Source organism: Myotis brandtii, unplaced genomic scaffold (assembly GCF_000412655.1).
Source record: "Myotis brandtii unplaced genomic scaffold, ASM41265v1 scaffold129, whole genome shotgun sequence".
Classification (NCBI taxonomy): domain Eukaryota; kingdom Metazoa; phylum Chordata; class Mammalia; order Chiroptera; family Vespertilionidae; genus Myotis; species Myotis brandtii.
In genome coordinates this window covers 734,249-758,172 of record NW_005354551.1, presented here as the reverse complement: position 1 = coordinate 758,172, position 23,924 = coordinate 734,249, and the positions used below count along the sequence as shown (strand labels likewise).

At 55.6% G+C, this 23,924-nt stretch overlaps 2 protein-coding genes across 2 annotated transcripts in view; one reads left to right on the top strand and one right to left on the bottom strand.

Moving 5' to 3' along the window:
• The first annotated feature begins 1,192 nt into the window (after positions 1-1,192).
• On the top strand, positions 1,193-9,126 carry LDLRAD2 (low density lipoprotein receptor class A domain containing 2). Its single transcript, XM_005859674.2, is given in 6 exon segments — positions 1,193-1,274; positions 1,899-1,901; positions 3,860-3,988; positions 3,991-4,245; positions 4,979-5,110; positions 8,058-9,126. Coding segments are annotated over 6 exon segments (867 nt in total). The 3' UTR covers positions 8,324-9,126.
• A 16-nt stretch (positions 9,127-9,142) lies between these two features.
• The window catches only part of HSPG2 (heparan sulfate proteoglycan 2), a 71,305-nt gene continuing 56,523 nt past the window's right edge, over positions 9,143-23,924 (bottom strand). Inside the window, exons 72-97 of the mRNA XM_005859707.2 lie at positions 23,443-23,638; positions 23,023-23,202; positions 22,470-22,730; positions 21,203-21,407; positions 20,270-20,367; positions 19,371-19,637; positions 18,579-18,688; positions 18,233-18,380; positions 18,036-18,152; positions 17,285-17,396; positions 16,428-16,572; positions 16,242-16,341; positions 15,998-16,107; positions 15,769-15,877; positions 15,137-15,235; positions 14,519-14,740; positions 13,996-14,240; positions 13,470-13,641; positions 13,253-13,375; positions 13,105-13,161; positions 11,308-11,383; positions 11,138-11,216; positions 10,956-11,026; positions 10,695-10,778; positions 10,287-10,390; positions 9,143-10,173 (exon numbers count right to left, since the gene is read on the bottom strand). Of these exons, the coding sequence (XP_005859769.1) occupies positions 10,001-10,173; positions 10,287-10,390; positions 10,695-10,778; positions 10,956-11,026; positions 11,138-11,216; positions 11,308-11,383; positions 13,105-13,161; positions 13,253-13,375; positions 13,470-13,641; positions 13,996-14,240; positions 14,519-14,740; positions 15,137-15,235; positions 15,769-15,877; positions 15,998-16,107; positions 16,242-16,341; positions 16,428-16,572; positions 17,285-17,396; positions 18,036-18,152; positions 18,233-18,380; positions 18,579-18,688; positions 19,371-19,637; positions 20,270-20,367; positions 21,203-21,407; positions 22,470-22,730; positions 23,023-23,202; positions 23,443-23,638 (3,663 nt within the window). The 3' untranslated portion in view covers positions 9,143-10,000. The remainder of the gene's footprint in view (positions 10,174-10,286; positions 10,391-10,694; positions 10,779-10,955; positions 11,027-11,137; positions 11,217-11,307; positions 11,384-13,104; positions 13,162-13,252; positions 13,376-13,469; positions 13,642-13,995; positions 14,241-14,518; positions 14,741-15,136; positions 15,236-15,768; positions 15,878-15,997; positions 16,108-16,241; positions 16,342-16,427; positions 16,573-17,284; positions 17,397-18,035; positions 18,153-18,232; positions 18,381-18,578; positions 18,689-19,370; positions 19,638-20,269; positions 20,368-21,202; positions 21,408-22,469; positions 22,731-23,022; positions 23,203-23,442; positions 23,639-23,924) is intronic.

Genomic DNA, 23,924 nt, shown 5'->3' with positions numbered 1-23,924 from the left:
GAGATCAACAAGACAGTTATGGAATGCAATTTTAGTGGGGGCCAACAGGCAATACATACAAGATAAAAATAAGCAAAATAATTCCAGTGAGTGCTGATGGAATAAATTTGGGGAGATGTGATTGAGTGACAAGGAGGGAGAGTGCTAATTCAGATTGAGAAGTGTGGTCTGAGGAGGTGACATGTGACCTGAGACCTGAATGACCCATAGAAGCCAGCCATGGAAAGCTATGGAGCAAGAGCACCCCAGGTGGAGGGAACTGAGAGTGCAAAGGCCCTGAGGCAGGAATACTTTGTAATAGAGCTGACTCTGGTCCAGTGCTCCTTCACCACTTGCTATCTCTCTAGGCCAGCAGTGGGGAACGTCCGGCTAGCGGGCCATATATGACCCGCAAAATCATTTGGTCTGGCTCTGCCGAGGCATCAGGATGAGTTAATTAAAGGTTTGACCAAATATAGCCAGCGAATTTTTTAAAAATATATTTTTATTGATTTCAGAGAGGAAGATAGAAACATCAATGATGAGAGAGAATCATTGATGGGCTGCCTCCTGCACACCCCCCTACTGGGGATGGAGCCTGCAACCCGGGCATGTGCCCTTGACCTGAATTGAACCTGGGACCCTTCAGTCCCAGTCCAACGCTCTATCCACTGAGCCAAACCGGCTAGGGCTAATTTTTAAGTTGATAATTTTGTATGGCCTGGGAGTGATGTTATTAATATCCAAATGGCCCTTGGCAGAAAAAAGGTTTCCCACCCCTGCTCTAGGCCCTCAAAGAATTTCCTTTGGTGTCCTGGGCCTCTCTTAAGCTCGGTCCCTGCCATGCCAACTCATCCAGGAAGGCAGCAGCATTCTGGGGCTGTGGGTCCCCCTCCCAGAAGCCCTGTGGCTGACCAGGATCTGAGTTTCCTGGTTCCTGTCTGGCAGGGGGTGAGCAGACATCCTCCCAGCCTTCTTAGCCCCAGCCCCAAATCTCCATGACAACCCTAGACACAATCCTGATCTGAAGGGGGATCTGGAATGAAGAGCACAAAGATCACTGAGGAGGAGCTGGCGGACTTGGCTCTCCTTGCCCCTTGTATCCTGCCAGCCTCCCCACTGGCCTGACCAGGCCCCCAAACCCGGTTTTCCCCAAAGACCCCAAACCAAAGATTCTGCAGGTTTGCCCTGTCGCTGGGCACAGCAGGGCTGGATGGAAGCCCATCTTCTGCAGCTCCCCCAAAGGCTGCTCCTGCTGGGGGCAGCTGCCCTGACTGTGTCTGCTCTGGAGACAGGTGCGTAAAAAGGGACTTGGCTGGGGTGGGCAGGAGATTCAGGCCCCACCACCCTTAGAGAATGTTTCCCCAGTCAGTACTCACCCTAATGGGCTGGGACCCCTGGAGTTGGGGAGGCTGGGAAGCCCTGTGCCTGGCCTTGCCTGGCACCCCCAAGTCTACCCAAATCCCTCTGGAAGACCGGAGCTCCAAGTCACTCAGAAGCAGGGGTCGGGGGGGAGAGAGGGGATGTGACAGCCCTCAGATCTGGCCGTGGAGTCAGACAAGCCTGCATTCACAAACTCGCTCTGCCTCTACCTGCATTTCTACCATTGAGATCATTGTTTCAACTCTCTAAGTCTCAGGTTCTTCAGTAGTAAGATGGGAATCATAGTAAATCCTTGCCCCTTAAGAGAATTGATTATCGTGCATTAAGGATGAGATAAACCATGCAAGACACTTAGACAGCCTGGCCCACAGAAAGTGCTCAATTCACCAACTCTACTCTCATTCCCCACACTGGCATGTTGCGCCCTGAGGGCTGAGGTTAAATCAGGGTTCTTCTTCTTTTTTCCCCCTAATATATTTTTGATTTGAGAGAGGATGGGAGAGGAAGAGAGAGATAAGAAACATCAATGGCCCTAGCTAGTTTGGCTCAATGGATAGAGCACCGGCCTGTGGACTGGAGGGTCCTGGGTTCAATTCCGGTCAAGGGCACATGCCCAGGTTACAGGCTCGATCCCCAGTACAGGGTGCGCAGGAGGCAGCCGATCAATGATTCTCTGTTATCACTGATGTTCTGATCTCTCTCTCCCTCTCCCTTCCTCTCTGAAATCAATAAAAATATATTAAATATATATTTTTTAAAAAAGAAAAGAAACATCAATGATGAGAATCATTGGTTAGTAGCCTCCTGTATGCCCCCTACTGAGGATCAAGCCAGCAACCCAGGGCATGTTGTGCCCTTGACCAGCCTTTCAGTCTGTAGGCTGATGCTCTGTCCACTGAGCCAAACCGGCTAGGGCAGATCAGAGTTCTCTTTGCGAGGAGAGGGAACGGCTGTGAGGTGGGCAGGTACCCAATTGTGTCTACCTCATCCTTCAGGCAGCAATGACAGCTTGCATGCTATCACACTCACTAAATGCCAGGCACTGTCTGAAGCACTGAGCACGTTCATGTCCACAGTCCTTTAGTTTCAACTCCAAAATACACAAGCTGTTCAAACCAAAATTTGTCCTTAACTAATTTACTGGCAACACCTGACCTGAACTGACAGGAGGCTTCATTTGTCTTTCTCAGGGTAAATGTTCTTACAATTGCTCTAGAAAATGATCATGGAGGACTGTATATACCATACAGCATGGGCAAAAGTAGGTTTACAGTTGCTAGTATGGGAAAATAATGCAGTAGCCCTGGCCAGGTAGCTCAGTTGGTTAGACACTAACCATTAGAGGATCTGCTGGGGTCCAACCCCAGCAGGTCCAGGGGTCCCCAAAGGTGTGGACGGAGTCGGCGAAGAAGGAGACAGCGTTCAGTTGATCAGCAGCCTAGCCAGGATCTCTAGCCAGGATCTCCAGCCAAGTTCTGGTCAGGATCTCCAGCGAAGTTCTCGTATGGGATAATAATGCAGTAGCCCTGGCCAGGAAGCTCAGTTGGTTAGACACTAACCATGAGAGGATCTGTTGGGGTCCCCAAAGGTGTCGGAGTCGGCGGCGAAGAAGGAATGACACGGAGACAGCGTTCAGTTGATCAGCAGCCTAGCCAGGATCTCTAGCCAGGATCTCCAGCCAAGTTCTGGTCAGGATCTCCAGCGAAGTTCTCGTGTTTATTGTCTTGTTACATCTGTATTTATACCAGTTGATTTTAATCCTGTCAATTTCTATTGCAAAGGTTAGGGCGTTTCTTATCTCCATTCCAGGGAGTAAAGATTATGTAGCTTCATGATGATTGTTTGTAGTTAAAGTGATTAACTACCTGCCTGGCACTTAGTTAAGGGGTTTTATCCTCTCCCTAACTCCAGGGAATCCCTACCTGTCTCAGAGAGGTGACCTTGCTTAAAACACATAGCGCTAAGGGGAGCAAACATATTAAGAACAGTATGCTATATACGCCAGGTCCCTTGAAACATATGCTGTGCAGATGTTTCTTTCCTGCAGCGACCGTGTCAAGCAGCAAGGATGGACCGGCTTCCGGCAAGCATCGTCCCAATATGCCAAGGTTGCAGGTTCAGGGCACATACAAGAATCAACCAAAGAATGCATAAATAAACAGAACAACACATCAATATTTCTCTCTCTCAAAATCAATCAATAAAAATTTTAAGAAGTACAATAATTAATAAATAATGCAGCTGTAAACCTACTTTTGTCCCACCTTGTAAATACATCATATTCTCTTTCTAAAATCTGGAACATTCTGAAACATATTCGAGGATTTTTGAATAAGAGATTGAGGGCGTAAATTAAATTATTTAATCCTCACAAGAATTCTGAGATTGCTTGCTCATCCTCCCCGTTTTACCAATGAGGAAACTGAGGCTCAGAGAGGGTGAGTGTCTTACTTGGGGTCACACAGTGAGCAGGAGGCAGAGCCAGGCTTGGAACGAGGCCTGGTGGACCTCTGCGGGCGGAGGTGGCAGGGGGACGGGCTGCTGCTCAGCTCGCACTCCGCGTCGCGCAGGTTCTACTTCGTGGCCCAGGACACCGACTGCGGGCTTTGGCTGCGTGCCGCGGCCCCAGCGACAGGATTCGCTTCCAGTTCCGCTTCTTCCTGGTCTGCAGCCTGACCTCGGCATCCCGGGCATCCCTGGAGCCCAACGCTTCCACCCCAGCATCGTCATTGGACACACGCGCCCCCCGGAGAACCCCCCTCTGCGGCCTGACCATCCCTGGCCCGGTGAGGTCCACGGGGGTGTTCCTCGGCCTGCGCCTGGTCACCAGAGGTCGCCAGCCCCGCGTGGACTTCGTGGGAGAAGTCACCTCTTTCTGTTTGGGTGGGTTAGGGCTGTTGCCCAGGACGGGGCCTCCAAGCTGGGGTAACTGCGGCCCTGGGCTACCAATAGGGCACTGGGAGCACTAGAAGATGGAGCGGATTGGGTCCTAAGAGAGGAAGGAGGTGGTGAGTGGTGGCGGGGTTGGGTGTGGTCACGATAAGGGACATTCCAGAGTCCAGGGGTCCTCAAACTTTTTAAACAGGGGGGCCAGTTCACTGTCCCTCAGACCGTTGGAGGGCCGGACTATAGTTTTAAAACAAAACTATGAACAAATTCCTATGCACACTGCACATATCTTATTTTGAAGTAAAAAAACAAAACGGGAACAAATACAATATTTGTATTTGCATGTGGCCCGCGGGCCGTAGTTTGAGGACCCCTGTTCCAGACTCAAAGAGCTTACCCCATAAATCTGGCTTCCTATACCAGACACACACACTCCCACACACACACCCATACTGCAATCCACAACCCACACACCTCACACACATGGAATTCACATCACACACCTCATACACTCACAGTACCACCTTGCACACTTCCACACAACTCACACTCATGTTCACACGCCTCTCCTCTATCAGCAAAGGGGCCTAGTTAGGACTCTTGAGTCTGCATGCACATGGAACCAGCCTTCTCCCACCTCCCACATTCTCTCACTATAGGACCACCCATCCTGCTTGCTATGGGCTGGCCCAAGTTCCTTATAACATGCCTCCCCTTTGGACCCCAGGCTCCTGTGGTCCCTATTTCCGCTGTGGGAATGGCAGGTGCATCCCCCTGAGTCTGGTGTGCGATCTCTGGGGCATGGACAACTGTGGCCACGGCAGTAACCAGGCTTCCTGGCCACCAGCCAACTGCAGAGGTCAGTGACGGGGTGCAGCCTGGGCCCTGCTGGGCAGCTAGGAGGGAAGCGGGGGCCCAGCTCCCCCTCCCCAGGGCAGGGCCTCGGTGAGGAGGTTGGAGGCAGGGGCATGGCAGAAGAGAACAAGGGGAAGCACAGTAGTGGGGAATCGCTTTAGAAAAACTGTGCACACAGCCCACAGAGTACCTGAGGATCAGAGCAAGTTAGAGCCAGAATGACATGAGAGATTATCTAATCCAGCTGCTTTCAAATATTTTTTAAAGAAAAAAAATTTTTTTAAGTTGACTTCAGAGAGGGAGAGGGAGAGATAGAAACGTCAATGATGAGAGAGAATCATTGACTGGCTGCCTCCTGCACACCCCCTCCTGGGGATGGAGCCCGCAACCTGGGCATGTGCCCTGACCAGGAATTGAACCGTGACCTCCTGGTTCATAGGTTGATGCTCAACCACTGAGCCACACCGGCCGGGCTCAAATGATATTTTAGTGCTGGAAGCTCTTCCTAAATGGGACTTTGCACAGAGGCCCAAGACATTTAAGGAAAGATGCTCTGTTTAAGTGGACAGGACGGGCCCCGTGTCCCAGTGAGGAACCTGGCTTTGACTCTCAAGACTTACTTTTCTTTCTTTCTTTCTTTCTTTTTAAATATATTTTATTGATTTTTTTACAGAGAGGAAGGGAGAGAGATAGAGAGTTAGAAACATCGATCAGCCGCCTCCTGCACATCTCTTACTGGGGATGTGCCCGCAACCAAGGTACATGCCCTTGACCGGAATCGAACCTGGGACCTTTCAGTCTGCAGGCCGACGCTCTATCCACTGAGCCAAACCGGTTTCGGCTCTTTTCTTTCTTTTTTTGTTGTTTTTTTTTCAAGACTTACTTTGAAAACCACTGATCCAGTCTGACACACATTTCACAGATGGGGAAACGGGCCTAGGGAGGAGAAATGACTCGACGGCTCCAAGTCACAGTCAGTGATGACATAACCAGGAATGACCTCTGAGTCCAGGGAGACCAGGTCACCCAGGAGTATCCTTCTGAGAATCTGGAGGTGCCCTTGCCCCCAACAGGGCTGGCATACACGGCTGAACAGGTTGTTTACTACAAAAAAGCAGCTGGTGGAGTGGAATCCAGCTTCCCGGGTCCCCGCACACTCCCTCCTCAGTCCCCTTGGCAGGTTCCTGGCCACCTCCCTGTCGCTCTGTGCTTTGTGCCATCAGGCCCAGTCCCTACATCCGCTCCTCTTCCATCCTCCACACTCATTCCCTCAGTGGTCTCCTTCAGAACACATACCAGCTGGAATGTCTTTGAACTCTAGTTATATAACCACCTCCCAGCTCATCTCCATGTGGGTGTGTAGGTGGCATCCCAAACTTAACTTGGCCCAAAACTGAACTCCTGATCCACAGCTGTTGTGTGACTTTTTTAAGTATATATATATTTTTATTGATTTCAGAGAGAAGGGAGAGGGAGAGAGAGATAGAAACATCAGCGATGACAGAGAATCATTGATCAGCTGCCTCCTGCATGCCCCACATTGGGAATCAAGCCCGCAACCCGGGCATGTGCCCTTAACTGGAATCGAACCCGGGACCCTTCAGTCCGAAGGCCGACGCTCTATCCACTGAGCCAGACCAGCTAGGGCTACGGGTCTCTTCTTAACCCTCACTCTTAGCGAGCTCTCTCCTGACCCCTTAATTTTAAAAAAAAGCAACGCTGTGTCCATGGACAGGTGAATGGATAAACAAAATGTGATGTGGCCACATAATGGGATATTATTCAGCCCTAAAAAGGAAATTTCAACATGTCTGAAACCTTAAAGACACTCTGCTAATTGAAATAGGCTAAACAGAAAAGGATAAATGCTGTATGATTCCACTTCTATGAGACACCTAGAGTAGTCAGACTCAGAGACTGAAAGTAGAATGGTGGTTGCCAAGGACTGGGCTGGGGGGAGCGGGTGGGGAGGAAGAGAATAGGGAATTAGTATCTAATGGGGACAGAGTTTTAGTTTTGCAAGATGAAGAGTTCTGGAGATGGATGGTGGTGATGGTGGCACAGCAATGTGAATGTGCTTAACACCACTCAACGGTACACTTACAAAATGGTTAATGGTTTATTGTGGTATACATCACAATTTTTTAAAAAAGCAGCCCTACTCCTAGCCAACATGCCTGTCCCTTTTCCCTGCTTAATTTTATCTCCATTTGACATAATTTCCTTTGTGTCTTCTCACACTGAACTGCCAGTTCCATGAAGACATTTTTGTCCATTTTGCTCACTGTTGTATCCCCAGTCCCTAGGGCATAGTAGTAGATGCTTGAGAAATATGAGTCAAATGAGGGGAAGAATGAACCTCCATGCCTCAGCTTCCTTATCTGTAAAATGGGGTGATAAACCTAACTTTTCAGAGTTGTTACAAACTTTAAGAGAAACGCCATAGGTAAAGGGCCCAGCACTGAGCACGGTGTTGGGTGCACAGAAAACACTGAATATGTGCACATCCCCCTTCCTGAGAAGTAGCTCTATTCATAAACTCCAGGCTCTGGAGCTAGACTGCATGAGTTCGAGTCCTCCCCTATCACTCCAGCTGTGCGACCTGGCAAATGACTTAGCTGCCCTTCCTTGATCTACTAGCTTACAATGGAAACACTAATTGTAACAAACAGAGGTTTGGAAAGGACTGAAGGAGACATAGCCATGCCTTAGGAGCCCAGTTCTGTGTTAGCTCTGTCATTTCCCACTCAGGTCCCTCTCTGATGCCCAGCCAGGAGGGGAGTACAGAGGCTGACACCTCCAGGCCCCCGACTGTCTCCCCAGCTCCCGGGTCAGCAGGCCCCCTCCAGAGTGCAGCTGGGAGCAGTCCCCCAGCAGGCAGCGGCCCTGCACAAGGTATAGCCATGCCTTAGGAGCCCAGTTCTGTGTTAGCTCTGTCATTTCCCACTCAGGTCCCTCTCTGATGCCCAGCCAGGAGGGGAGTACAGAGGCTGACACCTCCAGGCCCCCGACTGTCTCCCCAGCTCCCGGGTCAGCAGGCCCCCTCCAGAGTGCAGCTGGGAGCAGTCCCCCAGCAGGCAGCGGCCCTGCACAACAGGATGCAGCTTCGGAAGGAAGATGGTCTTGTTACCACCTGCCCCCACTCCTCCCACCAAGATCACACTGGTCCCTCTCCAGGTGTTGGGAACCGGGGGAGCAGGCCGGGGCTGAGACCTGAGTGGACTCTCCCTTTCCTCCTGTAGGTCCCCGGCTACAGAAGGTGGCGCTGGCCTCCTCGCTGCTCCTGGCCTCTGCTGGCCTCCTCTGGTGCTGTTGCTCCTCCAGCCAGCTGGCCCAGAGGGCTGGTGCCCGTGGCCTCTGCTTTAGCTGCACCATCTGTCACACATGTCCTGGCCAGGTGGCCCCTGGTGGACTGCGGCCGAGTAGGACAGCCTTCCAGGGTCAGGGAGGCCATGCATAGAGAGGCTGCGGCTTCAGAGAATGGACAGTGGGCTCTGGGGTCGGACAGACCCTGGGTCTGTCCCCACCCCGCTGAGGACTGTCTGACCTTGGGCAGGTCACGTAACCCTCTGAGACTCAGTCTGCTCCTCTGGAAAATGGGACGATCCCTGCCTCCCAGGGTTGTGGGGAAGGCCACAAGAGGTGACTGGCCCCATAGCTCGTGCGGTGGCTGGCACTCTGCTGGATCCGTGAAGGGCAGGACCTCTACGCCCAGGGCAGGGAGCAGGGGCCTCGCTCACCTGAAGCTTCCCTGACTCACCCCCAGGCCTCACCTACCCTGCTCTGGTGCACCCTCAAGTTCCACAAGTGAAGCCCTAGTCAAAGACACAGGGACCGCCCTGGCGGGGATAGCACCGTTTATTAAGAAAGATCAAGACAAAGACCATAAGGAGGTCCCTTCTGGACACAGAGGCCAGGCGTCCTGACCCAACGTCTGGGGAGCGACTGGTGGGGAGGGCGCTTGTCCCCAGTTGGGCCCTTAGGTTCCCACAGATGGGGCAGGGGTGTCATGGCCCCTTCCTGTCCCTCTGTCATGAGTCCCCAACATCTGGGGAGCTACTGGTGGGGAGGGCGCTTGTCCCCAGTTGGGCCCTCAGGTTCCCACAGATGGGGCAGGGGTGTCATGGCCCCTTCCTGTCCCTCTGTCATGAGTCCTGGCTTCCCCCACCCAAGGCACTTGCTCTTTCCAACCAACACCCTCCTCCCCCCATATCCCTTGGGCCTTCACTTCCAGATCAGTGGGGGGATGTGGCCCTCTCAGTGCTGGGCTCGGGCTGCAGCAGCTCCTGGTAGGAGCTGGGGTGGAGTTTCCCTGTAGCCCCTGAGGGCGGGGGCCCTGGGCTAGGTGTTGGGTGGGGGGATGCAGACCAGCTGGTCAGGCAGAGGTGAAGGTGGAGGGGGGCTGGGACATGGGCTAACGGGGTGGGGGCTGCCTGTCCAGGGGTGAGCTGCCTTTTGCTCCACAGTTGGCACTAAAGAGCTTTTGCTACCCAGAGGAGGGTGGCAAAGGCCATTGCGACGCCCTCTGCTCCTAGTGGCTGGGGAGGACCCAGGCTGTACGCCATGGTTGGCTCTTGTAGGGACTAGGGCTGCAGACATGGGCGGCCTGGCTCTGCCATGGGGGCACTTCTGAGGCCACTCAGCCACCATGCCTGCCCCTCTGAGGCACCTGCTCCCAGCCAGCCTGCCCTGTTCCCCAGCCTGCGGCTTTGCCCAGGTGTGTTTGGGTGGGGGGTGGCATGCCCACCCTCCAGTCCAGCCCAGGGCGGTAGCAGCAAAGCGTGGCATCGCCTCCGTTTCTTACAAAATATTCATAATAATAATATTAATAATAATAGACTCGACGATGTGGGGCTGGGGCACTGCCCAGGAGTCCTTGTGGGCAGGCAGCTGCCTATGAGGGGCAGGGCCGCGTGTTGGCCCCCTCCTGGGCGTTGTGCTGCAGGTCCAGGGGCTGTGGGGGCGGGGCGCCTGGCCCGGCCGAGTGCAGCACCAGGTTCCTGAGACAGCCCATGATGCCTGAGGAGAACCTGCCCCCGGTCAGTGTGGCCACGTTGGGGGCTCCGCCTGTGGGGGGAGAGGACAGGACCTGTCAGCTCCAGGGGCCCCAGAGGAGAGGGGGGCGTGTGCTGGAATCTGCAGGAGCCCTTCTGGCACCGAGGCCCCAACCCAGGACTCACCGACATAGATGCTGCCCTTGGTGTTGACGGCCACATTCGGGCCTGGGGACTGGCCGCTGACCAGCTCCTCACCGTCCACCTGGATGGAGCCCCTCCGGCCCTCTCTGTGGGGGCGGGACTGGGTCAGGCCCTTCACCAGCAGGCCTCCGAGCTTCCTGACCCAAAGAGCCCCTCCCATTTCCACACACTCGAGAAGTCCGCACCCAGAGTCCTTCCTTCCCCCCAGATAAGAGATCTGCACTCCCCAGCTTCCTAGCACCCACCCAGGTTTCACCGATGTAGGTGCTTCCCCCCCATGTCCTGCCCTGAAGTCTGTGCTTCAAATTGTCTCCCCAAAGCCCACCGCCTGCCTCCCCACGCGTGGTGGGGCCCCTTCCCCAGTGTCGGGGGGCGGGGGGGCTCCCTTACCGCAGTGCCGTCACCCGATGCCACTCGCCGTCATTGATGGGGTCCTCAGAGACAAGGCGGGCCTCCCCGCTGCCCAGCTGGTAGCTGTGGTCACACAGGCCCAGGGAGGGGTGAGGTGGGCAGGACAGGAGTGGGTGTGGGAGGGTGGGGGTGACACTGGGAGCTGCAGCTCCTTGTGGGAGGAGCCATGAGCTGAGCAGACGGGAAGCTATGGGGGATGGGGGGGTGGGGGGGAGGCGCCAGGGAAGGGAGAGAACCCACCTGAAGACAAGGTGCCCATCCTGAAGCCCGAGACTGATGAAGTCCTTCCCTTGGCTGGCCTCTCCCATCTCCTGCCAGGGAAGCACAGGGTGTCGGGGTCCCCAGCCTGGAGAGCTGAGGCCCCTGACGGTGTGGCCGCCGCCTTTTTCTTTCCCACTGCCCTGCTGGACGCCCACACTCACCATGCCCTGCCAGAGCAGGAGGCCGCTGGCTGTGCTGGTCCGAACTTCCAGCTGGATGGTCTCAGGCACCCTGGGCAGGCTGGGGGGGTAGGTGGACAGGTGAGGGGGCAGAAGTCCCAGGTTCCCACTCCCCTCCCCGGGCTCACAGGCTCTCCCAACACCCATCTCACCTCCTGGGGAAGACGTAGCTGGGGAGGGATAGGAAGCCACCATCGTCGAAATAGGCTCCGTACTGTCCTGGGGCATCTGCGGGAGAAAGGGGGATATAAGACAGCTGCTCACCTGCTCGAGTGTCCACCAGGCATCAGGTCCTCTGACCCTACCTCCACCCCGTCATGTAGGACCAGGGGGCTCTGAACCTGCAGGCCCTGGAGACCCAGGGGGCGTGGACAGAATTCAGGGGCCTGCGGACTTGGATAGAAAACATTAGGGTTCTATGTTCACTGTCGTCTCACTGAATTTAGCAGTTTCTCTAGTTATGCACGCAGGCAACAAAGGAAAGGAGCAGCAGGAGGGCCTGTGACTTCCTCACCAATAGATTTCCTTTTCGAATTGCAGTGGGTGCAAATATCTCAGAACACTGTGTACGCTTATTGAACTGTGTTAGCTGTTAGGACCAGCACTAGATCTTGTTATTTAATGTGTTGATGAAGCAGCACATAGGTTACAGTTGAGAAAATTTAAAACATTTTGATCATCTTATTTCAGTGTAATTGGTTTCCTATTTTTGTGATTGTTGATTTTAATACATTTTTATTGATTTTAGAGAGGAAGGGAGAGGGAGAGAGAGAGAGATAGAAGCATCAATGATGGGAGAGAATCACTGACCAGCTGCCTCCTGTACACACACTACCGGGGATCGAACCCCCACCCCAGGCATGCACCCTGACTGGGAGTAAAACCATGACCTCCTGGTTCATGGGTTGACACACAACCACTGAGCCATGCCAGCCTGGCTGCATTTTTTTTTTAAACAGTCAATAGGTCCATCCCTAGTTGCTAAGTTCTTTTCCTGGTTTTAGCTCTGAAAGTCCCACAGCTCAAGAAACCCCTCAGCCCTCAGGAAACTGGGACAGTTGGTCACCTAAGTCCATGGCACCTGAAAGATCTAGAACCTTTGTGTTCCTTCCATCTCCCAGATAGGAAGCCAGGCTCGGGGGTGAGTAACTTGCCCAGGAAGTAGGAAGTCTGGATGGCAACCTGGACCTTTTGGCTCTAACATCCATACTGTGTGCACCTCCAACATCCCAGCCCTACCTGCTCAGACCCATCCCACAGGCTAGTGCCGGCCCCTGTGGGCCTGGCAGCTGCAAGGGTTGGGGATACTTGGCCACCCTCCACCAAATGATGAGAACAGCTAACATTTACCGAGCACCTACTATGTGCCAATCACTGTGCAGGGAGTTTCACATCCAGCTGTAAACATAATTTCATTGAACTGGATCCTTATAATAATCCCATGACTTACATATGATATTCATAAAAGCTAACATCATATATCCACCAGGTACCAGGCATTGTTCTAAGCATTTTAAAGACTTTCAATAATTTTACTCTCACACAATATTTATCCAAAGCCTTGTGGAAGGATGTTACTTCTCTCCATTGTACACATGAGGAAACAGGCACAGAGAGGGTAAGTGACCCACTCAAAGTCACACAGCCAGGCAGGCTGGCTTCAGAGTCTACGCTCTGACCCACGACACCACTACCTATCTCAGTAGTGATAAATGAGATAATGTCTATAAAGCAGCTAGCACAGTGCCTGTGAATGTTCAAGATGGTAGGACTCAGCTCTGTGTGGCTTTCTTTGCTCTTCTTTAGTCTACTTGTGCCCAGCGAGCCTCTCACATGGACCTGTTCTGTTTAGAGCCAGGATTAAAGGTGTGGGGTAACTGGACCGGGAGCTGAGAGACCCGAATCTAACTAGGAGACAAGTCCACTCAGCTTCTCTGGAAAGTACGTACCGTTGCCCCCACTGCCTTCAAGATGCCAGTCGGATTCCGCAGTGCCATGTCTAGAGGCTATGGAGAAAGGCAGGGTCCCGTCAGTGGGCACAGACGCTGTCCCGCCCCAGAGCTCCGAAAAGGGATGGAGAGAAGCTGGGGCAGTTACCTTGTTGGCAGCGGGGGCCAGAGAAGCCGGGGGGACAGAGGCAGTGGGTGCCCTGGCAGGTGCCCCCATGCAGACAGGGCTCACGGAGCTGGCAGGGGTTCTCCTCATGCTCACAGAGGTCTCCTGCAGTTCATGGCAGAGGTGAGTGGCACGAGCTGGAGTTGCTGCTGACCACCCCCCGCCCCTCCCTCTCCCAGGGCCTGGGCAGCTCACACACCTTTGAAGCCATCTCGACATAGACACTGAAACTCAAACTCGCCAGCAGGAAAGCACGTGGCACCGTTCTGGCAAGGCTGGCGCTCACACGGGGAGCTGTCATAGCACTGCCCGATGCCCCGGCTGCCCAGGAAGCTGTAGGTGAGGTCTAGCCGCTTTCCATTCACTGACACCTGTGGGCATAGGGACACTGAAGGACTCAGGCCACACAGGAGGTGGGCATTGGCGTACCAGCAGAGAGAATGCAGTAGAGCGGTAGCTGGGAAACCAAGCTGGAATCTGAGTGGAACAGAGGACTGTAGGGTAGGGAAGGGAGAAACAGGAGCACCTACTGTGTGCCATCAACATCCATAATACAGTCAATCCTCAGAACAACCCTTCAAATGAGGTGTAATTACCCCATTTTACAGAGGAGGAAACTGAGGCTCACAGGTGAAGTTTCTGGTCCCAAGGGCCTTAGCTAGCTGCAAGTGGGGGAGTCTGGTTTGCACCCCTCCCCTCCTTGTCCTCTGGAAGCTGCTCCTCACCTCACCCAGGCAGCCACGGAAGGGAGTGCTAATGTTGGTGGCCGGGGACAGCTGCACCGAGGGCTCCACGCCACCGAGGTAGAGGAGGGTGTGCAGGTTGAGGCCTTGGCTCTTGCCCGGGGAGGAGCGCAGCACAGGGCGTCCGCCGTCCACGCGCAGGCTGCCGTCCTTGTTGAGGCGCTCGGCAGACACACGGTGCCAGCGGCCCAGGGCCAATGGCTCCGGGCTCCTCAGAACAGCCAGCCCTAGGGAGGATGCCGGGAGGGCTGACACACGGACGGCCCCCTGCCCTGCCCACCCCACACAGGGACAGGGAACTCCCGTCAGCCTCCTGGTGTTCCACAGGAACCTGAGAGGTCTAGGGACTTGAAGTCACACACACAGAAGGAATGTGAAGGAGCAGGGAACTCCAATTGGTCTGACTTCTGAATTCATTCCTCTGAGCCTCCTCAGGGCACAGGCAGCCAAGGGGGCACAGAGCGTGGCCCCTAGAGCCCATCTGCACTTGGTGTCCAGTGCTCACCTGACCCCAACTCGTAGCGGAACTCCAGGTGGCCACCAACCATCGCCAGGGACACGAAGTCCTCCACAGGCTCGCGCTTGCCCCCGCTGAACAGCAGGATTCCGTTGGGTGCCAGCGGCTTGAACTCAATGTCCAGGCGTAGCTCGTGGTGCATGTTGGTGAGGGCGGGCAGCACCAGATAGGAGCCAGTGCCCGACATGGAGGGCGTGGTCACGGTCACACCTGCAGCAGCCACAGCTCAGCCAGGGGCAGTGGGGACACCAGAGTCCCGGGAGGGGTCCCATTACTCAGCCTCACTCTGGGATCCCTGCCCACCTCACTCTCTAGTCCCAGAGGCTGGAGATCAGTGAGGCAACAGCTGTGGCTGCACAGAAACTCCTGGCCCACCCGCATGCAGACCAGGCTGGAAGGATCCCTAATAAGATGGGCAAGTCCCTTTGCGGGGCTCTCACATAAGGGATTGGGACTGGGCAGAAGGTTGGCCAGGTGACTTTGAGGCCCTCTGGCTCTGGCATCATGTTACCATTCTAGGACCCATCATGGCCTCAGAGGGCCCCTGCCCAGCTTCCCCCATCCTTACTGGGACCCCTGGGGGGTCTCAGGCTGGGCTCTACTCACCTTCCTCACACCGGGGCCCGGAGCGGCCCAGGTGACAGCGGCAGTTGTAGCCTCGGCCATCGGGCCTGTTTACACAGGTAGCGTCGGGCCCACAGGCCTCTGGGGGACACACAGGCCACGAGAAGGACATTGAGGGTATAGTCCTGATGCCAAAGCCCTACCTATTGCATCCCAGGGGCCTCGGCTATCTAGGGCTTTGGCCAGACTAAGGAGGGGTTGTGAATTAGAGCAAGGGCCAGAGGAGGCTGGGCAGCGGGACCGCATGACGGGAAGTGAATGAGGACTCTGTCTGTGGTGTTCTTGAAAGACTGTACCCGGACAATAGTATGGGGGCAGCTAATGGGGCGAGTGCCTTGGTAATGGATGGGAAGGTGGTAATTACCTGGGTTGCACGGGTGGGAGAGAGGTGAGTACCTGGGCATCATAATGGGGGTAGGTACTTGGGTAGCAGAGATGGGAGGCAGGGGAGTGTTAAGTGGCAGTGATAGAGGTCAGTATCTAGGAGGAGTGGTAGGTACTTGGGTAAGAGTGACAGCGTGTGGTAAGTACAGGTAGCAGCTGGGGTACAGGTGGATATGAAGGGGCACAGGCAAGTTCCCCAGGGTGACAGTGATGGGGGGGGGGGTCCCCACCTGGGTGGCAGTGCAGGGCCTGGGAGTGCTCACAGCGGCTCCCGGTGAAGCCAGCTGGGCAGATGCACAGGTAGCTGCTGCTCTCCGAGTCCTGGCACCAGCCCCCGTTCTGTAAGGCACCCCAAAACATCAGGCCAAGAATATTGGCCCTCCCGCTCCCCACAGGGCTCTGCCACAGCTGAGGGCAGTGGCCAGGGGCAGCCAGATGGCATGTGAGGTGTGGGGTTACCTGGCAAGGCTGGTCCCGACAGGTGGGGCAGTGGGAGATGCCATGCGCTGTGAGGTTGAGGTCATGGAAGACAATCTCCTCGCCCTGGATTTGTAGCTCCCGGACACAGCCTGGGGGTGGAGGGGTGGCAGATGGATGAGCAAAGGTGGGGGTGCTCACTCCAACCACACTTCGCAGGGCCCTCCCAGGCTCCAATGGGCGTTGGAAAGGCTTGGGCAGGGCGGGAGATGGGGAGGGAGCTCACCTATGAAGCCGCTGCTCAGCCCCGCTTTGGGGATGGCGCCATAGTCAGGGTAGCCACCCAGGTAGAGCTCCTCATTCAGGTCCAGGCCCTGGAACTTGCCCTAGGGAGTGGGAAGGTCAGGAATGGCAAGCAGGCTGGGTGGAGATGGGGCTGGGGCTGGGAATACGGGGATGGGTTGGGTCTCACCTGGGAGGTCCCGTTGACTGGGGCCAGGCTGCCTACAATCAGGGAGCCCTGAGTGAGGCTGCGCAGCAGGGTCACAGTATGGAACCGGCCCAGCACCAGCGGTGTCGGGTGGCGGATGGTGGCCATGCCTGAGCCTGCGTCAAACCTACTCCATGGGACAGGACCAGGGCAAGAGAGGGAGGATGTCTGGTTGGTAAGAAGGGCTGGGCAGGGGGCGCAGCCTGGGCAAAGGTGACATCACCATTTCCCGCAGTCCTGCTCCAGTTCCTTCCCTGCCTTGTGGTCCACCCCATTTCCCACTCCCAGCTTGCCCCATCCCTGTGCCTTCCCTAGCTCTTCTCTTCCCCCACACCCTGCCCTGGGAACTTATCCAGAGTAGCCCCCAGGGTTCTAGTTGCCCGGTTCTGAGGCCCTGCAGCCTAGCACCTGGCCTCACTGTTCCTCTGAGATCACCTTGTTTCTTCCCATCTTTGTTTATGGCTGGTCTTCCCCAAATAGACTCTACATTCCCACAAGTGCCCGGCACATAGCAGGTGTTCAACAAGTAACTGTTGAATGAATGAATGAATGAATGAATGAATGAATCCTGGACTGCAGCAGTGCCAGCTCCTAAGGATGCACTTAGCATCACTGAGTATTTCTGTGCAAGTCTCAGGCTGCTTCCTCCTCCACCTGGGGGCATGCTGTGCCTACTCCAGCAGTTCGGGTGGTCGCTGAGGGTAACGGCCGCATCTCCTTCCTCCAGAACCTCCATGTATAACTCAGCCCAGGGGGTGTATGTCTCACTAAAGCCCTGCAGTCTAGTCCCTAGCGCCCCCCCCCCCGCCCCCTGTAAATCAGGAGGGGGAGGGTCTCACCGGAACTCAGGCCTTCCACCCACGAGGCCGAAGGAGATGAAGTCGGGCAGCCTGTTGGCCAAGTTGGAGGAGCTGCCTGGGATCCGCTTCTGCCCATTGTACAGCAGCATCCCTGGGAGGGAGGGGCACAAGTATGTAAGGGCCTCCCGGCCAGTTACGGGCTCCCAGTCTGCCCAGCCCAAGAATGAACCACCCACGCTTGCGAGCCCTCCACTCTAACAGCTGTCCCTCCCCTGGGACACCCCACACAGCCAGAGCCTCCCCACTACCTCGGGATGTGCCCTAACAGAAGGCCTTGCTGACGGCTCCTAGGCAGACACTGAATTGGCTTCACTCACACTGTAGGGTCTACCTGAACGAGGTGATGGAGGCAGAACTCACCCGAGTAGAGGAGGAGGCCTGGACAGTGAAAGTCAGAGACCCGCAAGAGGTGGGAGGAGACAGATGAGAGAGAAGAGAGGAGTAAAGGGTGAGAGATGGGAGAAGGAGGGAAGACGGAGCAGAGATAAGAATAGGAAGATGGGACAGGAGGCCTGGGTGTCGATGCACTGATGGAGATGAGAGATGTCATGGAGGTGGGGATGGAGAAGAGAGGAGGCATGAGAGAGGGCCCAGAGGGGAGGCCCGGCAGGCCTGGGGACTCCAGGACAGGGGAGGGCTGAGGGAGGTGAGGAGGACTGGGGGCTACCAGGGCTCATAACGTGACGGCAGTTACACCAGGCCCCCCCAAATCAGCTTCTCTCCTGCTCACCATCAGCTGAGTCAGGCCGGAAGGTGATCTTGATCTCAAACTTTCTGTAGGCATCCTTGATGGCGGGCAGTGGCAGGAAGGAGTGGGGGGTCTGCGTGAAGTAGGGCACCACCCGCTCTGTTGGCAGAGGGCAGAGTTAGAGACGATGCCCACCGGACAGTGGGCAGGGCCCTGCTATCCCGGGGGTACTTTCTTACCTGGTACGTGCAGATCGGCAAAGGCTTTGACCTTGCCCTGGCGGTTAGTGGCAGTGCAGACGTAGGTGCCTGCGTCCTGGGGCTGAACTGAGGGCAGCAGCAGCATGTTGTTCTCCACGCGGCTGCCGGGTGGCAAGTTCCCATCCAGCTGCAAACACACCCACACTTTGGACCCTGGCCTTAGCCTGCACCTCTATAGGGCCCGTCTCCCATGTCTGCCTCAGGCCCATCCTCAAACCCTGAGCACTCTGTGCCAAGCCTGGGCCAGATCCTGGGGGCACTGAGATGGTGAAGACCTGGTCGCTGACCCTCAGGCATGCCCACTGGTCCCCAGCCAGGCCTTTACCTTGCTCCAGCTGATGTCAGGAGTAGGGTAGCCAGAGGCCATGCAGGGGAAGGCGGCTGCAGAACCAGCAGGCACACGGACCTCTGGGGGTGTTGAGATCTGGGGCAAGGCTAAGAGGGAGGAAGGAGACAGAGGCCATGAACGGGATGACAGCCATTGTTTGTGAGCCTAGCCTACACCCTGACGTGTTCATTCCTGGTTGCACAGGTGGAACTGGGCAGAGGCAGGGCCCAGGAACAGGTCCATTTGACTCCACAGCCCAAGACTCTTCAACAAACCTGGCCAGAATGTGGTGCCAGGTGAGTTGAAGGGGACCTGAGAAGGGGTAGGTACTAGGGCAGTGTGGGTCAGGAAGTTAGGGGGTAGGGCATAGGGTTTGGGGTGAAAAGGAATTGCCTTTGAAGAAAGCACAGATTTGTGTCTGCTCTGCATCCACTGCCCTTGTTTTATTCTCTGTTATGTCTGTTTGGTGTTTACAGGTCTCAGCCCTCAGACTGGGCTGTAGGTCTCCCTCATCAGAACAGGTGCTCCAGTAGGTAAGGACTACATATCCATTTTCCTTGGATGCCCCTGGAGGTAGCCTTTTCCTGCAAGTCCCAGCCTGGTCCAGAGGAACACTCACGTTTATCCCCTGCTGCCACCACTCTTATGAAACCTGCCTCTTAAATACACAAAATTGAAACTTCCCAGGAGAGTGGAAAGGAAGAGCCAAGCAGGCAAGGCAGGAGATGGCAGCATGAGAAACCCCTGCCACACGCTCCAGTCCCCACGGAGGTCCCTGCTGGCCCTCACCTTGCACGAGCAGCAGCACATGGGACTGGGTGGTGCCGGCGGCGTTGGTAGCGGTGCAGCGGTACTGTCCAGCGTCGGCCAACTCTACGCGGGCAATCCTGACGATGCCTCCGCTCTGCATGATGCCAGGCCGCAGGCGTCCTCCAACTTTGCTCCATGTCACTTGAGGCTTGGGGTCACCCATGGCCAGGCACTCGAACTCCACAGCATGGCCGACCACCACGGTCTGCACGGAGGTCCGGATGTTGATGAGCACCGAGGGCAGGGCTGGGGGAGGAGGAGGCAAAGGCAGCGTGAGGCCAACCTGCTGCAGGCCTGGCCTGAGGGTGCGGGAAAGGTGAGCACTGGAGCCCTAGGCATTCACTCGTTTCTTCATTCACTTTTTAAAATATATATATTTTTTTACAGAGAAGGGAGAGGAATAGAGAGTTAGAAACATGGATGGGAGAGAAACATTGATCAGCTGCCTCCTGCACACCCCCTACTGGGGATGTGCCTGCAACCAAGTACATGCCCTTGACTGGAATCGAACCTGGGACCCTTCAGTCCGCAAGCCGACACTCTATCCACTGAGTCAAACCGGCTAGGGCCTTCATTCACCTTTTGAAGCATTTACTCATTAACACACTCGCTCTTTGCTCTTTTGTTTATTCCTTACTCACTTGTGTATCCAATGTTATTCTGCATTGGTTTGTCTGAGCACCCACTCACTCCACCCATCTCCCTTCTTCCCTCTTGCAATATTTGTCAACCCTCTTAATCTATGCCAGACACAAGCACGATACAATCGGATCATTCTCTTCATTCATAACATCTAAGGGGCTTCCTGGGGAACACAGTCCCTTTGTTGCTCATCTCTGTCCCCTGCTCTTGGCAGAGGCCTGACACCACCATCTTACCTTGGACAACTAGCTGGGCACTGGCCTGGGCCTGTCCCCATGGTCCATAAGCCTGGCAAATATATGTCCCTTGGCAGCTCTGGTCCAAGTTCTGGATTCTGCAAAGGAAAAAATAGTAAGTCATGAGTGAATAAAAGTAATTGGTGAGAATGCTTTGCAATTGCATGGGAGTTCAAAGCCACCCGAGATCAGCACACGGTGTCACTTCCAGTTCCCCAGGAACCATGCGAGGTGGGCAGGGTGGCTTCACCGCATTCATTTTGGACTCACACCTTATGGTTTAGAGCTCAAGGTGAAAGTTACCATGCAGAGCTACAACCTGGATCATGTGGCTATATCTGGCCACAGAGCCTATTCTCTTTCCCCGATGCTGTCCGCAAGGTGGCGACCCAGCTGTTCCCCAACACAGTCTAGGAAGCGGCGACCCAGAGCCCCCCCAACACTACCCAGAGCCCGGTTCCCAGGTTATGAAGGCATTTCGGGGCCCCAGAGTGCGAGCCAGGCAAGGTTCAAGCGAAAACCCCCCTCTGGAGCCCTATTCTAGGTCCTGCTTCTGCAGCAGAAGCTGGGGAAAGTAAAAGGTGATGTGGGTTGTTCCTGGTTTCCCCTCCCCACCCCCATGTTACATGTTTGCAAACACAAATCTAAAGTTGTAACAAAAGAATCAAATTTCCTCTATATAATACTACGAATATGGGCCACTCCTTACTAAAGGCCTTCCATATGCTAAGCACTGTGTCAAGTGCTTTAGATCATTTCATTTTGATCTCATAACCCACTGTACAGCTGAGAACACTGAGGTCAGAGAGGTGAAGTGACTTGCCCAAGGACACTGTTTTACGTGGAGCCCCAAGAAGGCAGGTATTCTAATAGCCCCACTGTACACCTGGGGCCGGGGTGTCCAAGTTCAGTCCTGCCCCCATCCCCACTCACCGGAGCACCCCATCCTGCACACTGTGGCCAGGAGGCAGCTGACCCCCTTCCTTGACCCAGCGGAGCTGGGTGTCTTGGTCGTTAGGCACGGCACAATGGAACTCCACGCTGGCCCCTATGCTCTTGGTCTCCAGCTGAGGCGTGACCTGAACGGTGTGTGTGGATCCTGCTGGGATGGCGGTGGCAGGGAGAGAGCCGGAGGGGCCTGTGGGGACATGTACGAGGGTGTGTGTATGTGTATGTGTGTGACCCCTGACGCCTCCCCAGGACCCAGGGAGCCCCATCCTAAAATTGAGGGAATATTCTTCTCCCGGTAGCTTCTCTGACCAGATAAAAAAGACCTTTCATTGGCAGATTCATTCCTTTGCTCGCTCAGGCAGTCACCCAATCAACCCATGTAAGAGCCTGTGAGGCGCTGGGCTCTGTGCTTCCACAGGCTCTCGTCTCTCCTAAGAGGATCCATGGTCATGGTGAAGGCATGGATCCTCCGGCAGGGGATGGATGGCAGGGTAGGTGCAGATACATATTATCACCATTTACTAAGTGCCTACTGTGTGCCACCGGCTCTATGTATGTGTATCTCTCTTAGTCAGCCTATGCGCTGGCATTGTTCTCTCTACTTTACAGACAAAGAAACCGAGGTATGAGACAACTTGGCCATGTCTGACCACTACCAAGTGACCGAGTTGCCCACTGAACCCAGGCTCATTGTAGCCCAGGCTCTTGACCAACAGGCTACATGCTTTTCCACTTCTAGAATGTGGGGCCCAACAGCACTTGTTTGGCCTGGTGTAATTGATGGAGGAGACCATGGAGAATGCATTCTTTGGAGATCCACGGGAACCCTGGGCACGCCAGGGGCGGGCGCTGCCCTGTCACACATGCACGGTCAGCAACGCCAGCATTTACGGAGTCTGTTCTGGGTCCTGTGGTGGACAAGCCCGGGGCTGCTGAAATGACGGAGCCCAAGCCCTGCCCTGAGCGTCCCCAGTCTGGTAGGTGAAGTCCGGAGGACTTAGGTAGACAGCCCTCGGCAGTGCGAGGTCAATGGCAGTGGAGGGACGCAGCCATGAGAGCTGGAGGTGCTGAGAACTCAGTGATGGGGTCTTCAAGCTTTGGAGAACAGGGGAAAGGAGGGGTTTCCAGGTGGGGTAATGGAGGGAGGTCCTTGTGTCCTAAGTGGGGGTCCCAGGTGCCAGTTGCTGGGTAAGGAAAGGGCCTGGAGGAAAGCTGACCCATCCTGCTCAGCCTGAGCTAGGTCGCTCACCTTGAACGTGTACCAGGGTGAAGGCCTCCGCCGAGCCCACCCTGTTGGTGACCTGACAGCGGTAGCGGCCTGAGTCCTCGGGAGCCACAGACTCAAAGTGCAGCATCTCGTTCCTGGCTGTCGCCCTCCCGGGGAGGCTACCACCCACGCGGCTCCACTGGAAGGTGAGTGGGGGCGTCCCATGAGCCAGGCACTGGAGCTGCACCGCCTCCCCTGCCCTCACCGAAATGTGCTCCGGGTCCGTGGTGGCGTACGGTGGGCCTGGGGGAAGGGGATGCAGAGGTGGGGAGAGGGGAAGAACAGAGGTCAGATGGAGCAGGAGACTTGCCAAAGAACCAAGGACACTGAATGGTGAGCCCCAAGGACTGGGGATAAGGGAACCAAAGGTCCCGGGAGGGAATGTGGGCTTTAGGCGAGAGGAGGCTCTAGGGGGCTGAGGTGCATGGGACCTGCCGGATGGGGTTCCATCCAGGGTGTAGCCTGGTGGGGGGGAGGGGCACAGACCAGCATGTGGTACAGACAGTGGCCCAAAGAGGGCAGATGAGTGCCTTACTCTCCACATGCAGGAGGATGGTGGCCTCCGCATGTCCGGCAGGGCTGGTGGCGTTGCAGATGTACTGGCCCGAGTCCTGCTGGGCTACCCGGGGGATGATCAGTGTGTCACCTTCCAGCTTGTGCTGCCAGGGCAGTGGGGAGCGCAGCTTAGACCAGTGGATGGTGGGCTGTGGGCTGCCTGTGAAGCAGAGTAGAAGGTAGCAGAGGTCACTGGGCTACCCCAAGGTCCAGCTGGGAGTAGAGATGGTGAGGAAAAGACCTGGGTGGTCTTGCCCCTTCACGGGAGGCACTAAATGGGCACCTCAACCATCACTAGGAGATGCAGCAGCATGGCACCATCTTCAGATTTCTTGTGTCTAAAATTCAAGCCCCAGGCACCACTGCTCTGCCTGCCCCGTGTGCCAGCCCCCGTCCACACCTGTGGCTGAGCAGCGCAGGGTGGCCGTGTGTCCAGCTTCCACAGTCAACTCAACTTCTTCAACCTGGACCTGTGGGGCCCCCGGGGTCACGTTGCCCGTGTCCACAATCACCTCCACCCGCTTCTGTGCCGTGCCCAGTGCGTTCTGAGCTAGGCATACATAGGTACCCGCATCTGATGGTTTAGCTGATGAAATCTGGAAGAAAGCAAGGAGGCTGGTCATGTGGGCACTGAGAGAGGACCTTGGCATCAGCCCCCACTCTGCCTTGGCTTTACCTCTTTCCTCTACCCTTCCTTTTGTTTTTAGCTTTCCTATTTGACTGGCTGCTTGAGAGCTAACACTCAAGACATCCTATTGGTCCGTCTATCCATTCACCCATCAAACCGCCCACCTATTCATCCATCTACCCACCCATCTACCCACCTCCCCACCCATCCCACCCCCCTCCCCCCCCCCCCCCCCCCCTCCCCCCCCCCCCCCC